Below are 15,036 nucleotides of genomic sequence, written 5' to 3'. Positions count from 1 at the left end.
AGTGGACCACCCCGGGGAGGAATAGGAAGGGGATCACGTTACGTCCAAAAATGTGGAGGGCCTACAAAAGAGCCAGGAGACCTCGTGGTGAAGCAGAACGGGCAGCAAAGAGATGGGGAGAAATAGGAGAGCACATGAAAGAGTGCATTACAGACGGGGAGGGAGAGATTGATTGGGATGGCGAAATGAGGGGAAGTTGGAAGTGAGAAACTGTATCAGGTAAACATTTTGTATGTATGTATGTATGTATGTATGTATATATGGATGGATGGATGGATGGATGGATGGATGGATGTATGGATGGACAGACAATATTATTAGTTGATAGGTTTCTGTATAAATTCATAGAATAACAGTTTTGCAACTCTTAAAGTTGCACTCCCACAGTTCAAAATTAGGTAATATATGGCCTTGTTACCTAACTTTCACTGAAAAAAAACAACACTTTTTTTAAATGTTACAATAATTTAAACAAATACATTTTAAAAAAATTATAAGAAGTAATTACTTTGGAGTGTATTGCCCCACATTTCCCTCAGAAAAAGAAAAGAACAAAAGCTTTTGTGACAGCTAGACCGTTTCAAAAAGCTCAGTTCAGTTTTTTTCCCCCCCACAAAACACAGCAACAAAATTGTAACCTTCTTTCAACGTTTTTTTTCATACTGCTTAGCAGCAAGAACTTAAAACACACACTGTAGAAAATCTTGTAATATTTTGTTAAATGTTCTTATAAATGGATGTTACTCACTTGTCTTGATCGAAAATGCGATTTCCTTCTCTGGTATCATTTTCTGCTAATGTATTTTTTGTTTTTCATCTTTTATTGAAAAGGCGATATTCACATATAAAGATGGGTAGAGGACCTATGATTCTGTGGGCTTCTATTGCAAAGGCCCTGTGGAACTTGTTAGAGATAAATTTGAGTTCTCTAAAAACTGAGATCAAAAAGAATATCCAAGTTTGGACAAGTTTCTGGTTTCTACAGTGTGCTGATAAAGCATATCAGTATTCTGTAAATCTGATGTAGACCTTTAAAATCACAGGTTACTGAGCGTTTACTTCTCCAATATGACTCAGCTGTACAATTGGGACTGTAAAAATAAAAGATGGAAGCTTTTGCACTAAATACTTCCTAATAATCAGAACTATACAAATTTGAGTAAGGGCTTTTCTTTCCTCTGCAATAGGAGCAGCTGTAATTTAGGGCTTCGTGAATCATTGAGACGCACTCTTCCTATTGCCTTCATTGACATTTAATGATAATTATAACTTGGGTCATGTCAGGGACAAACACACACACATATCTACCAGAGCACTCACACACACATGCACTGCCTGGTTAAAAATGTGAAGACATTAGCTGTAACTTAATGCTGAGCCAGTATTGATCTACTCCCAGGGGCCTTCAAGAGTGAAGGAACACCAGACAGCACTTTATCACAGCACTTGAACATGGAGGGCGACCATTGCAAGTGTGCATGCGCATATGTGCGTGTGTGTGTGTGTGTGTGTGTTACCATTTTGATCAATGGTTAATATTAGAAATTTTTTCAAGGCCAAAACATAGTCTTTACCTATCAAATGTGCAAACAACACTGATAATCAATTAATCAAATTTTATTTGGATAGCATTTCAAAGTGCTTTACATGACAAAACACAAAAATACAAAGTCATAGAACACACAGTCAACATTATTACACTTTGCCAACATTGCACATATGTTTATTGATTAATGTTTCATTGATTATGCTTCAAACGTAACTCTACGTAGGTGGGTCTTTAGTCTACATTTAAAGGAAGTCTGTGTTTCTGCTGTTTTGCAGTTTTCTTGAAATTTGCTCCATATTTCTGTTGCATAGAAGCTGAATGCTGATTCTCCGTGTTTGTTTCTGGTTCTGGGGATGCAGAGCAGACCAGAACCAAAAGACCTGAGGGGTCTATAATGCTGATACAACAACGTTAGCAATTAAATACAATAAAGATCGATTGTGATTGTATCAACCTTCCACAATTCTACTCTGCATCTCCAGTACCAGAACCAAACATGGAGAAGCAGCATTCAGTTTCTAAATTTAATGAGTTTGCCTTCATGAATATGGAAAACATATGCTGGGAGGAGGATATGCAAATGTAAAATAAAAATAATTAAAAGCAAACAAACAAAATAAAAAGATTAGAAATATCCTCCAGCAATGCCTATCTTGAGCTGCAGAACTAACTTGCACTCACAGAGTGGCCATAAAAGAAAAATGAAGTAGAAAGTTATAGACCTTCCGGTCTCAAAGACTTGGAGTTCATTATCAAAGACAAATTGTATGTGGAAAAATGCAAAAGCCTGTCAGCAATTAGGATGAGGTAATGATTGATATAACACAAATTAAGAATTTTCTTATGTTTCTTAAGAGAGGAATATGTCATTTTTGAGGTGACATTCTTATTCAATTGTGAAGAAAAATAGGTTTCTTTTCAGAGCTGAAATTGTTTTGATCTTTTGGGAAAAGTCTCATTTAATTAAAAATAAAGTCTTTTAAAACTAAATCTGTTAAAGATCATTTTGGTCTAAATTGTGGCCCCAGACAAGATTAGAAAAACTTCACAAATCTGCATAAATTATACATGTGGCCATATATATGGGACACTGTAGAGATATTGTAGGTATTCACACTAGCAAGTGTTAATTTTTTTTAAAATTAATTTTATATCTAAAGCATAGCAAACTGTCACTTAAGACGGTTTGCTGACTGTCTGAAGCTTTTCGTCCTGCTTTCTGCAACATGACAGGTAACATGGATACCTTTCATGTTAAAGCAAAGTAGATATGGATAAAATTTAGGAACAGTAAATAATGATGAAATAGCGTTCACTTTATGCTAACTCAAAGCACACATTTTACTTGTCACTACAAACATTGGAGGATTGGAGTTAGGGTTACGGTAGCAAGGTTTGCTGCTTCAGACCTTTATTATTTGAAGCAACAATTTGTTGCAAGTTTGCAGTTGATCAAGAACTTCAAGATTTAAAAGTGTGGTCAAACATATACACCAAAACAAAAATCACTTTCAAAGGCTCATTCTGCTATTTTGAGCTGCCTTTAATATGGGAGGAACATGTAACTGAGATAACCACAGGTTCTCCCCATGCTCACGCTTGTATCAAATGGTAAAATTTTTACATTGCCACGAAAGTATGGAAAGACTGTTTCTGGGAAGATGTATTTGATGGTATGAACCATTTTTTTTCTATCAAGGTCAAAAAATGAAATTATTCCTTGGTTATAATTTAACTGCACTCTGACTTTCTGAGGTAGAGCTTCTACTTTTATTTCAGTGACATAATCCATTTTGGTAAGGTTACGTAGAACATTGGTACATCCACAAATGTACATGGCCCATGTCTGCTTCTCAGTTTTATCAGCCACACCCACAGCCCAGAAATCACCCACCTCCACCTCTACATCCCAGCTGTGTCTGCCAGAGTTAAAACCTTGATAGCCAAGAAGTCCTCCATAAAACATCCTCTCAGGGTTGGAATAATATGGCTGATTCTTATCACTTATTGTTGAACTGGTTAAGTTCTCTGATACAGTCAGATAATTACAACAGGTGTTAGGATCCAAAAACACAGGGGCTATAAGGGGAAAAGAAAAGAATAATGCTAAGGACATAGGCTTTTATTTGTTAAAATATAAACTTTGATGGTTAGACAGACAAAACTTAGTGAAGAGGAAACAAAATAATTCTTACTGTATTTTACTATTTCAGCCATCTTTTTTAAGACTGAAAACTGAAGGTTTCCAACATGCAGACCCACATCAACCAGACAGCCTCCTGGGGTCTCTGGTTGTTGCAGCTTGCACAGCGATCTGATAACAAGAAAACATTTCTAAATATAAATACCTTATGTTGACCTGCATTTTCTTTTGTAAAATTTTATGATTTCAATTATGTTCTTTTTTATTTTGGTTGACATCAGATCCTGTATCCAACTTGAGTAGTCTTATCCCCAAATATTTTTCTACTCTTGCTTGAGTAATTTCTTGGAAGACGACTTCTTACTTTTAATTGATAAATATGCTGAGGTGGTTCTACTCTAACTTGGGATAAAACTTTTCACTACTCTACCCTCCTCTAGCTGATTCCAATACAAAGAATTCAGAAAACCTACCTTTCTAGTGTTGATTTTGCACTCTATCAAAGAAAAAGACAAAACAAAGCAAATTGTAACATGAACGTTTGTTTAACATTTTTTTGTTTGTTTTTGCACATTTCATTTAGTAATTACCAGGATGAATAAGAGGTCTTGTGCTCTCATCTGATCTTCTATGGTTTTGATTTTTTCCTTGAGCTCAGAAATCTCTGCAGTTAGATTTATAATCCTGACATTCATTGCGTCACTCTTAAGTTTTGCTTCTCTCCGACACGCATCTATCCGGCCTGCCTCCTCTTTTCTCAAGAACTGATAAAGTTTCTGAAACTCTCCTCTGATGGTTTTCTCTGTCTGCTGAGCCTGTAGCTGAGAGGAGCACAAATGGCAGCAGAATAAGTTTTGATAAGTTCTTTTAATGTGTGCACATGTCACTCTCACAGCTTACCATGATGAGGTTGGCCATGTTCTCCCAATTCCTTTTTTGCTTCTCAAAATCTCCCTGCTTAATTTTCAGGCTGTTAACATTTATCTGGATTTTAACCTGTAAAAATAATTTGTAAATTTAAAGTTGTAAAAATCCTTCTTGTGCTTTTGCAGCATAAGCAATTAAAATGTTAAATCTTTGACTTAAGAAACACATGACACTTACACGGTACTCCTCTGCTGCTTCATTAATGGGAACACATTTGTGTTTTGTGTGTGTTTTCGAATCCTGACAAATCACACAGATGGGTTGTTGATCGACCTGACAGAAGAGTTTGAACTTCTCACCATGCAATAAACAAATCTCCTTGGATCCAGTTCTCTTTCGCCGCTCCTGCTTCAATGAGTCAGACAGGTTTCTCAGGGCCAGATTACGAGGCGGCTGAGTCATATGAAACATTTCCTTACAGACCGGGCATGTTCTCAGTGAGCTCTGTCTCCACCACTCCTGTAAGCAATGTTGGCAGAAGCTGTGGCCACACAGCAACAGAACAGGATCAGTAAATATGTCACAACACACAGGACATGTGCACTCGACCTCTGACTGTGGGACGTTTGAAGCCATCTTGTTGATCTCTGCTTCTAGCTTCTTTTCCTCGGTTGGTTTACTTTCACTTCTGCACCTCACTTGTGTTTGACAGAAAAGGTTCTGAAAATTAAAAGCAGACAAGCTTCTTTAAAACAAATCAACTCCCCAACAACAATAATAACTAACTATTGAATTCTCCTCCTTTTTTTATTTAAAAAAATAAGAAAATTTAAATGTAGGCTGACAGCCCTACCTTTGCATTACATACACCTGTCATCCAAGGAGGAAATGGGAGGAGCAGGTATTTTTTTCTTTTTTTTTTATTCAAAATGTTCTTTAGTTAAAACAAGACCATGAACAATTACATTACTGAAGTAAAAAAATACAATAAAATACATGGCTCTGAAAATCAATGTGCATTCAGTGTTTCGCTAAAATAAAGTTAAAAGTTTTTCTTTGTTTTATTTTTTGTTCATTACAAAATAATGTGGTGATTTTTTTTTCTTTTCAGGTCTGAGACGGTCAAGTCAGCAGCATCTCTTTGGAACCAAGTTATGGAAGATCATAATGCCTACTTATTTAGTGTATCACATAAGAATGGTAAAGTATCAACCTCTGTAACTACTGGTTTGGTTATGAAAACTAATGAATTCAGCTTAATTCAAATTCTTTTGGAAAATAACCTACCAAAAGCTGAACCTGGATGTAAGTATGATTTTATGTCAAAATAAGAGAAAATGAAATCTACATATTCAAATAAAGTGCTGGTAAACTTCCCTCAGACCTGGGAAAACTCCCAGTAAACACTTTAAATCGAAAAGTAGCCAGTATGAGACCATTTCTCTTGATAGTGTTTCACAGTGCCACTAATAATAAGTGTCACAGTTCTGAAGAGATTAAATACTCATGTTTAGTGGTACTAGTGGGATGTATAGTGAGAAATTACCTTGTCGTTTCTGCATTAAAAGTATAATTCATGATGAGTGTTTTTTTATTAATTTGACACCGCCATTTGTCAGCTCTTTTCCCTTTTTATGTCTGATTTGTCTGTATCTCTCCTTTTAATCACCTCACTCATCCATATGTCTTTGTTATTATCTCACTATCATGTATTTTTCATTTTCTTGTTTGTTTTACAGTTGGTATCACTCCTGCTTATTTTTATGCAAAACAAGCATAAGGTGTCTGCTTACGCATGGCCCATATATTCCCTGGATTAAATTAAAAATAGAAATGTGCATAGACAGTTTAAATAACACATAAAGTTGCTATCACAGTAAAAAGCGACGTTGTGTAATGTGAGTTAAACATTACATAAAGTTTGAAAAATGCAACCAATCAGCCCTTTTATCTTATTCCTTTGTCACATCTCCCAGCCAAATCTTTCTCTGAGGCGGATTTTTCTCATAAAAGCGCTCACATGCAGCATAAGCTGGTTTCTCAGCAGTGAAATTTACAAGTGATTTGCCCCTTGACTTTTGTAGCAAAAGCTATCACAGGCTAAATGTTTTAACATGGAAGCATATGGCCAGCCACATGTATGTGCAGTCTCCTTTTGTTTTTTATAAAGTGCATATTAAGCAGAGAAACTAAGTATTTAACCATGTTCTGATCTCCTTCGTTATGACCCACGAAAATCACCTTATTTTCGGTAGTTTCTGTTAAAAATATCATTAGTGTTTAAGTGCTGGGGTTAGCTGTCAGAGCAACAGGTTATCTGAATCTGTCACCAAGTGAGCTCGGTTACATAACTTCTCTCTTTTCCTTCCTCTTCCAGGCCCGTGTAATTATTACAACTGGGAATAGCAGAGCAGGAATAGCTGTTTCGTGTGACTGTTTCTATGCTTAAATGCTGAATCTATAACCATAAAACATTCGGTGAACATAAAGCCAAGATTTCTGAATTTGGCCCCTGGAGCCTCCCCAGAGTGCCGCAGTAAAACCGTCCCGAGCCGTCATTAGGTGGAGACGGCTGGGGGAAATATGGAGCAGGGATCGGGACTGATCGTGAGCAGTGGCCCAGCTGATGGTAAACTAATTCTGATTCTTCTCACCCCTCCCCTTCCTCACACACAAACACGTAAGCTTGCACACAAGTGAAAAGTCTGCTAAAGCTTAAATGTGGGACATCACTCTCTTTTTTTTCCCCCTGCTTTCCAGTTTTTCTCTCTAAGCTGCTCTCACACTCACTTGATCAAAATCTCAATAAGTAAGACATCTGCTCCATCATATGCCTGCAGGGACAAAAGACTGGGAAGGAATTCAACAAAAAATTGTTACATTTCTCTGCAGGCCTTTAGAGAAACACATTTTTTTTTTTAAAAATCAATTTAGGAGATTTTTTTCACAGAAAAAAAAAATCATGAGTGAAATCTGAAAGGGTTTTTGTACATAAAGCCTTGCTAAGCCAATCCAGGCACATGGAACACCTTCATATTTTAATCACCTTACAACCACAACCTTTAATGGGATTTTATCTGAGAGACTAAAATATAATAGGGGATAATCATGGAAGTGATAGATTTCAACCTCAATATAAACAAAAATCTAAAGAATGCAGCAGGAATTTATTTGTCTTCAGGCACTTTTACTTTGAAATCCCTAAAGTAAATTCATTCAGACCAATTAGGATCATAATCACCTAATTACTATTGAGAGTCTCTGTGTAAAGCATAAATCCAGCTGTTCTGGGAAGGCCTTTGAGGTTTGTCGGAAAGAAACATAAAACAAGAAACAGCATCAGGATGATGAAGGTTGACAACCTGACAGAGCATAGAGAAGTGTAAATTAAAGTTTGATTCTTAAACAATATCTCCTACTTTCAACATTTCACGATGTACTGTTCATCATATAATGCAACTGCAAGCCTTCCGAAATATAATTGTCCAATAAACTGTCAGGTCGGGTAATCACAGCAATAATCAGAGAAGTAGCCAAGAAGACCTGGAAGAGCTGCAGAGATCAATAGCTTTGGTGGGAAAATCTGTTAATATAATAAATATTAGTCATGCACTCTACAAATCTAAGTTTTATGCAAAAGTGGTTGGAAGAGTGTCTGTGTTGAAAGAAGGTCTACAATAAGCCCTATTTTCAGTTTGAAGCCATTAATGTTTTCAGGATTAATAATAAAAAGCTTTCCCAAAAAGCAGCGTGGCTGAAAGCCCACTCTGAAAATCGTTCTCAACCCAACCACAAGAGGTGCAATGTAAGTCTGGTCCAGTTAAAGTTCATGCCTCAACCCATCTGAGAATTACTAGCAAGATAAATGCTTTCCATCCACTCCTACTGAGCTCGAGCTAAAGTATTTCACAGAGAATGGATAACACTGTTGGCTTCAAGAAGTGCAAAGTTAGCAGAGACATTTCCCAAACAACCTGTAGCTTTAATTGTGGCAGAAAGTAGTTCTGCAATATCTTGACTCAAGATAAGTACATGTGCATTATGTTGAAAACAAAAATATGTTAGGTTGGGGCTTTGCATGATTTATTTGGGCTGTCCTCATTTCAGGGTGAAATGATCCAGCAGCAGTGATTTTTGGAAGCAATTTTAATAGTAAAACATACTGGAAAATACACACCGAGGTTTGTGGTTGTAATGAGACAGAATATGAAAAAAAAAAAAAACTAAATCAGGTTTGAATACTTGACCTAGGGAGTGTCAAAAGCCAGGATGTACAATATATTAAAGAATGATCAATATTTTGTTTTTCAATCTGTTCAACCCCTCCCCCAAAAAAAGGATCATAAAAGAATTAACGAAGGACATTTAAGGCTTATTGTAGTGTCACCTTTTTGTTTCAAAAGTTACCAGAGTAGCAGCAGCTTTGCAGCAGGTCATTAAAGGAATTTACGATGCGTTAAATTTCTCCGTTGTTCTTCTTTGCGGCAGCTTGCTCTGGCAGTTAGAGAGGGCAGAGCCCTGCAGAGAGCTCATTATCACCACAGCCTGTGATGTTTTACACATTGCTCCTCCGACCCATCAGCAAACATTAATTTGTTACCGTTGCTCCGGTTGCATTCTGTAATGTGGCACAATATAGTCCACAACACTCCTGACTTGTTACTATGCCTTACGAACCTGAAATAAACCCCCCGTCCGCCATAACATTTGGGGAACCAATTTGAGAAGGCAGGCACAGGAAGAGGCGAGGTATAGATTAGCGGTAGTAATAATCATAAATCACATCTGAAATGCTGCAATGTCACATGCCACACCGCTCCACTAATGACCAGGCCCATCTTTCACCGGGTATTTTTATCTGTGTGCCCTGACACTCGACTTTTGGAATCGTCCTCTCGTTTTACGTCGTCAGCACCTCGACCAAGCCTGTGCACAAGTTCTTCACAAATCTATAAATACCAGCCAGCTGAATGGCATTTTCTCCCACCCGCCTCCCTCTGCTTGGCAGGAGCCTGGAGCTCTGTGACTTGCCACACGCATTTGGATCCCTTACGCCACTGATCATCGTGGGGTTTGGTCCGTCCAAACACACTCACACACACCCACACACACACCTACACACACACCTCTGAGAACCCACTGGAGAACGAAAAAAAAAAACACTGCTCCATCTGTCAAAAATGTCAAATTCCAGTGAAGTTTAATTCTGATTAAGGAGATTCAATCGGCTTTCTGACAAGATACAACAAACGTTTTAGAGGGTTTTTTTTTTTTGTTTGTTTGCTTGTTTGTTTGTTTGTTTGTTTTTAAATCAAAGCTGCACTTGCTGAATTAACTTGTTGCTGTGCTGATTTGGTCAAACCATCTGTGTGTGTCAGTTCTCGTTGGTTCCTTCAAACACGTTCACACACATCTGAGAGAAATGCACAACACCTGTACATGGCTCCTCCGTTCAAAATGTTCTGCCAAGTTTTTTAGGCTTGCTGACATGAGGCACTAGAGACCGCGGGTCACCGACAGCTTCCTGCTATTTTGGGCTTGTTGCAGCTTGAGGTTTCAATTTATTCGGCCAGAGTCTGTCAATCACTGAATGGCTGTTTTCAGGCCTGGAGGGGGGGTCTTCTGTTGCTACTGGGTGTGGGGAGAAGAGCATCACGCTGAACCTTATTCTCATTGGAGAAAAATCAGTGATAAAAAAAAAAAAGCAAAAAAACTCTGACAGCAATGGAACCTCTTCACAGTGAAAAAAGACAGGAGCCACAAAAAAATCTTAAAGTTAAATCTAAGATGTAGGTTTGCTTGGTTTGGGCTGACACAACCCATTTGACCTTTGCATCACGATTCCAAAATCAACAGCCTATAAAAATATCTTCACTAAAAGAAGGTGGTGGCATCTGGGGTTGCTTTTATTCAGATGGGACGAGAGGTTTTTCTTTTAAGGGGGATAGTTTTACACAAAACAGTTGGGTGTCTGCTTGTAACCTAAAAACTAAGGGTCTGATTTAATGAAGGTTTGTGTGTATAAAAACAAATAAAAACTTGATATCATGCAAAGAAAAAAAAACCCGACCTACAAACAGGAGCACTAAATTGATCATGTCTGTCTTCATGAATATGCAAAATATACTGATCATCAAGAAGGGCAAAACACTGGGAGGAGGAGAATTCAAATGTAATGGCTAAACTCCCGCAATACAATTGACAAACCTGTTTCAGATTGCTACATATGTTTTTGTGGCAAAATTTAAAACACCTCTGAAATGAAGGTGTAAGCTACAGCAGTGATGTCTGCGGTCACTATGGCGAGGACGTATATATACGGTAAAAAATGACATGTCCCTGCTTGACAAATATTTGGAACATTTAAAGAATAAATATTTTTCTGACTCTGAAGTTGCTGATTCCAAGCTCCTTTGTCTAACCCTTTATTTCTATTACCAGACATATGGGATTTTACAATTATCTTTCAGAAGGCCGCAAAATGGCTAAATGCATAAAATGTATAAAATGTAAATAAACCATCTTCTTTCAAAATGCTAAAATGAATAAATGTGGGTGTCTTAGTATATTCCTAACCAGAAAATGATTTAAAAAAAAAATCATTTTACAAAGTAATTTAAAAGGTATTTTCTTCTATTTTATTGATGTTTATACTACTTAAATTCCACACTGTGGTTTCAGTGTGTATTAAAAAATATCCATATGTCCAAATATGTTTGAAATATATAGGCTGTTGTAGGATGTTCTGATCTTTTTTCACTTCACTGTGTGTGTGGAGGCTGAGCGTGTGAACATCAGGGGACTCTCCAGATCAACAAGAGCATTCATTAAAGGGAGTGTATAGAGAACATGCTGTCAAATACATTAAAGATTGGCTAAAGAAAACTCTGAGGCCAGTCACAGAATCTATCTAAGAAGTCTAAGAAAGATAGAAACATTTTAGTTTATTTTTTTAAAGACCAAATCTTTCATTTTTCCTTACCTGTTATGAAACAACTGGGTAATGACATCTTACCATAACAAGATATGATGAAGTTATGCTGTGACTATTTTTCTTTTCTTTTCTTTTTTCTTCAGTTTCTATTCAGGAACTCTATTTAGCCAAGCTTATCTTTTTATAGTCAATATATACTTAATGCAATAAAATATTTTACACAGGAGAGTTTGTTTAGCATTTGTGTTTGCTAGGACATCTTTTTTTTTCATCCTATATTTGAGTAATTTGATTTATTAAATTTACACATAAATTTAACTCATTTTATAAAGTGAAATACGTGTATAGCATTAATGTGGAGAGAGTGTTATTTTTCATTGAGATTATAATTTGAGTTAGAGAAGCTGGTCAGTGGGTGCATTTTGTTTTTCCTCAGATGGGATATTTAAAACTGCGACCACGTCATTTGGACCAAACTATTAATAAGAAGTCATTTTACGGCCCCTTATCCCCCGCCCCTCCCCGGACTGAACCCCATTACTCGTTTGGACACTTGCCCCAATACTGTCCGCATGGCAGCTGGGCGCATGCGCAGCTCAGCGACGGTCCTAAATATCCAATATCCTCTGAACCCGCCTGGTGCTCAAACTTGGACGCCGACTGAAAATAATGTTGTTTCCCCGCGGAAGCAAACTTTCCTGCCAAAGAAACAGAAGTCCGGAACTTGAGTCAGGGTTTGTCGGTGTGTTCAGTGTTATCTGAAATACTTTTTTTTTTCCTTCGTTTTAGTGTAGAACTCTTAATGGCCAGCATTGGCTGAGTGTTTTGATCCAGTCAGTGACAGCCTGCAAACAGCAGGGAGAGCTGTGCAGCGAGCGCAACGCATTTGTTATGAGTGCTTCCGAGCTGTGAGGGGATAATCTGGGGACCCATTTCGTGCTGGAACACCTTCAACAGAGGTATGTATGTTTACTGATTTTAATGTATTTATTATTTTTTGCTTATTCTTCTCAATTATTATTATTATTATTATTATTATTATTATTATTATTATTATTATTATTATTATTATTATTATTATTATTATCTACATTTGACATTTTTAAGATTATAAAGCGCAAATTTAATATTCGCGTTTTTTAATTTATTTTTTTTGCTAGAAATTTTAACTATTCTTATGCGGATGAAATAATACTATCTGTGTTAGGACAACTAATAACGCTGTATCATAAGTTTGGGAAACAAACATACGTCTCCTTGTTTCTCATGACTCGAAACTTCTACACATGGAGTTTTTTAAAATGATCTAAATCTATATTTCACAGTTTTTGATGTAAGAGCAACTTACGTATGAAGTCCTTGAAAGTTTTAAGATCGTTTTTATTTGACGCATTTTGGGTAAACTATCCAGAATTCAAAGTCGCATTGAGGGTTTATTTGTCGGATGACAGGAGTGCTGCTCAGTGCGTGTTTCTTCATCGTTTTTTCATTCAGAGGTTCTGGAGACACTTCACTCCTCTCCTCCCGCAGATGTCGGTCCGCATCCCCGTGGCCCGTTTTGCCCCCTTCCTCCTCTCCATCTCTCTTTCATCCCACGTGGAGTTTGTGTTTATATTTGATATGTAGGAAATGGGAATCTTATACCACCACAGTCCCGGCTCTCGGGGCTTGAATGGCCCCTGGCTATTAGCCTGCCCCTAACAACATGACGAGTTAGGTACACGCCGACGCAAAATCTGATAGGGGCCCTATTGCGCCGTAATCCGTGTGTGCAGGTTAGATTTCACATAGAGGACTTACACTCAACCAAGGCGCGTTAAAACCCCAAAACAGCACTGTTGGCATTTTGGTGCCTATAATAATAATAATAATAATAATAATAATAATAATAATAATAATAATAATAATAATAATAATAATAATAATAATAATAATAGGCCCGTTGGCAATAATGTATGTCTTTATTAATTTTATTACTATTACTGTTGTTATCATTAGAATAAACTTCGCATTAAAGTATTTCCAGTATTTCGGCTTGAGGTTTTTGTATTGAAGCGAGTTGATATGGAATGTTGTAAAAAAATAAATAATTAGCAGTGTTTTGGAAGTATAAGTCCTTAAAATAATTCTAGTTGTAAAACAAATAAATCAACGTAAGCAAATGTTGTTTTTTAGACGAAGATTTGATCCTGCAGATTGGAGCGCATCCTCTATGTTTTTCATGTCAAGCAGGTTGTTTTCATTTCAATAGTGTTTATAAAACATGGGTACGATTTGAGTTCAGAAGCTTTTACGTATACGACTATAATTAAATTTATTAGGTCACACAACATTTTATTATAAAACACAGAAGATCCAGGATGTCGTTTCTTTTCGTCCTTAATCAACATATAATCAAGAGAGATGGAGATTTTTTTCCCCCCTTTCTTTGTGTAAGGTCGTCACTTTTTTATATATAAAATAAATAAATGCATGCCTTTATGTCATTATCCCACGTCTAAATAAACAAGTAAAATTGCAGAATCCATCGTATCCGAGGGAGAAAATGTCTCCAATTAAGTGAGCGGTGAAATGCTTGGAAAACGTGTTCATCGTTATTGATAGGCCCAAGTCGAAATGAATACGTAGCGGTTCGGTCAGCCTGCAGCTGCCTTCATGTGGTTTGTTCAACATCATCCTCTCTTCGGCTCTCAGAGCGTGAAATTACCGCAGCCTGGCCGCGTGCTGCACTTTCTAACCCCTCACCCCTCACCCCTCCTCCGTCTCATGTGTGGCTCTTATATGTCGCTGTCAATAGCCATAGTAAGGAATATAATTCTCTCTGCTGGGAGGCTGAAGGAAATAGCGAGTTTATTGATCCCCCTGCTTAGTGTCAGGTAACTGCTGGGTAGCAGAGCCGGTCCAAAATTGTACAGGGTCCCATGCGGAATTTGATTTAAGGTCCCCATTCCATTTAATCCAGCCAATGTTTTCTGTTGCTTTTTTTTTTTTTTTTTTTTTCTTTTTTTTTTTTTTTTTACATATTTACATAACAGACCTAAATTTCATAGTTGGCTTCTAAAATACCCAAGGCAGAAGTAAACATTGGAACCAAATAAAACTATGTTGTTTGAATCTCATTTAAGGACTTTGCTTGTGTTCAAGCTCAGAAATCCTTTCATGGACACAATTTTTCTTAAATCAATCAATCAATCAATCAATCAAATGTTATTTGTATAGCACATTTCAGCATCAAGGCATTTCAAAGTGCTTTACATCATCAAACACAAAAACACAATGCAACATAAAATCAACAATCAAAACACAAAACAATCACTGAGTAATATTTGATATTTTTTATTGCTACTTCATGTTCTTGGAGTAGTTTAAATAAATGATCAGATGCTATAACATTTTACTCCTATGCACTTTTTCCTTCACAAATTCTTAAAAAGGTTAACAACATATTGACCTGACCACAAATTTCTAGCATATCCTCATATTTTATGGAACTTTTTAGAGATCAAAGATGTTATTCATTTTCTCCCTGTGTAATCTATGCAT

The 15,036-nt window shown here is 36.9% G+C and overlaps 2 protein-coding genes across 7 annotated transcripts in view; one reads left to right on the top strand and one right to left on the bottom strand.

Annotated features, from left to right (window-relative positions):
- Positions 1-1,601: 1,601 nt before the first annotated feature.
- On the bottom strand, positions 1,602-5,482 carry LOC122825055 (E3 ubiquitin-protein ligase TRIM35-like). Of its 2 annotated transcripts, none has more exons than XM_044106116.1 (7): positions 5,413-5,482; positions 4,797-5,279; positions 4,593-4,688; positions 4,283-4,513; positions 4,166-4,188; positions 3,745-3,863; positions 1,602-3,628 (listed from the first exon to the last, which is right to left on the bottom strand). In XM_044106116.1, the coding sequence occupies exons 1-7, from the start codon at positions 5,434-5,436 to the stop codon at positions 3,093-3,095; spliced, it is 1,512 nt and encodes a 503-aa protein (XP_043962051.1). In that variant the 5' UTR covers positions 5,437-5,482; the 3' UTR covers positions 1,602-3,092. The 2 variants fall into 2 exon arrangements, with proteins under 2 accessions (XP_043962051.1, XP_043962052.1); XM_044106117.1 differs by having other exon boundaries at positions 4,283-4,507.
- Positions 5,483-12,106: 6,624 nt separating this feature from the next.
- The window catches only part of eya4 (EYA transcriptional coactivator and phosphatase 4), a 47,815-nt gene continuing 44,885 nt past the window's right edge, over positions 12,107-15,036 (top strand). For 3 of the 5 annotated variants that reach the window (XM_044105937.1, XM_044105935.1, XM_044105939.1), the window contains exon 1: positions 12,107-12,452. The gene's annotated coding sequence lies outside the window, so the exon portion shown is untranslated. The remainder of the gene's footprint in view (positions 12,453-15,036) is intronic. The other 2 variants (XM_044105936.1, XM_044105934.1) reach the window with 1 other exon arrangement.

Source organism: Gambusia affinis, linkage group LG22, assembly GCF_019740435.1.
Source record: "Gambusia affinis linkage group LG22, SWU_Gaff_1.0, whole genome shotgun sequence".
NCBI classification, from domain to species: domain Eukaryota; kingdom Metazoa; phylum Chordata; class Actinopteri; order Cyprinodontiformes; family Poeciliidae; genus Gambusia; species Gambusia affinis.
The sequence above is the reverse complement of the archived record's forward strand: the minus strand, read 5'-3'. Positions and strand labels throughout refer to the sequence as shown.

Bases quoted from the DNA above. Each gene is read 5' to 3' on its own strand.
- LOC122825055 (XM_044106116.1), bottom strand. From the start codon at position 5,436: ATGACAGGTGTATGTAATGCAAAG. The intron at 5,280-5,412 runs GTAGGGCTGTCA...TTTAATTTTCAG, and splicing joins CAGGTGTATGTAATGCAAAG to AACCTTTTCTGTCAAACACA. The intron at 4,689-4,796 runs GTAAGTGTCATG...TTATTTTTACAG, and splicing joins AAGCAGCAGAGGAGTACCGT to GTTAAAATCCAGATAAATGT.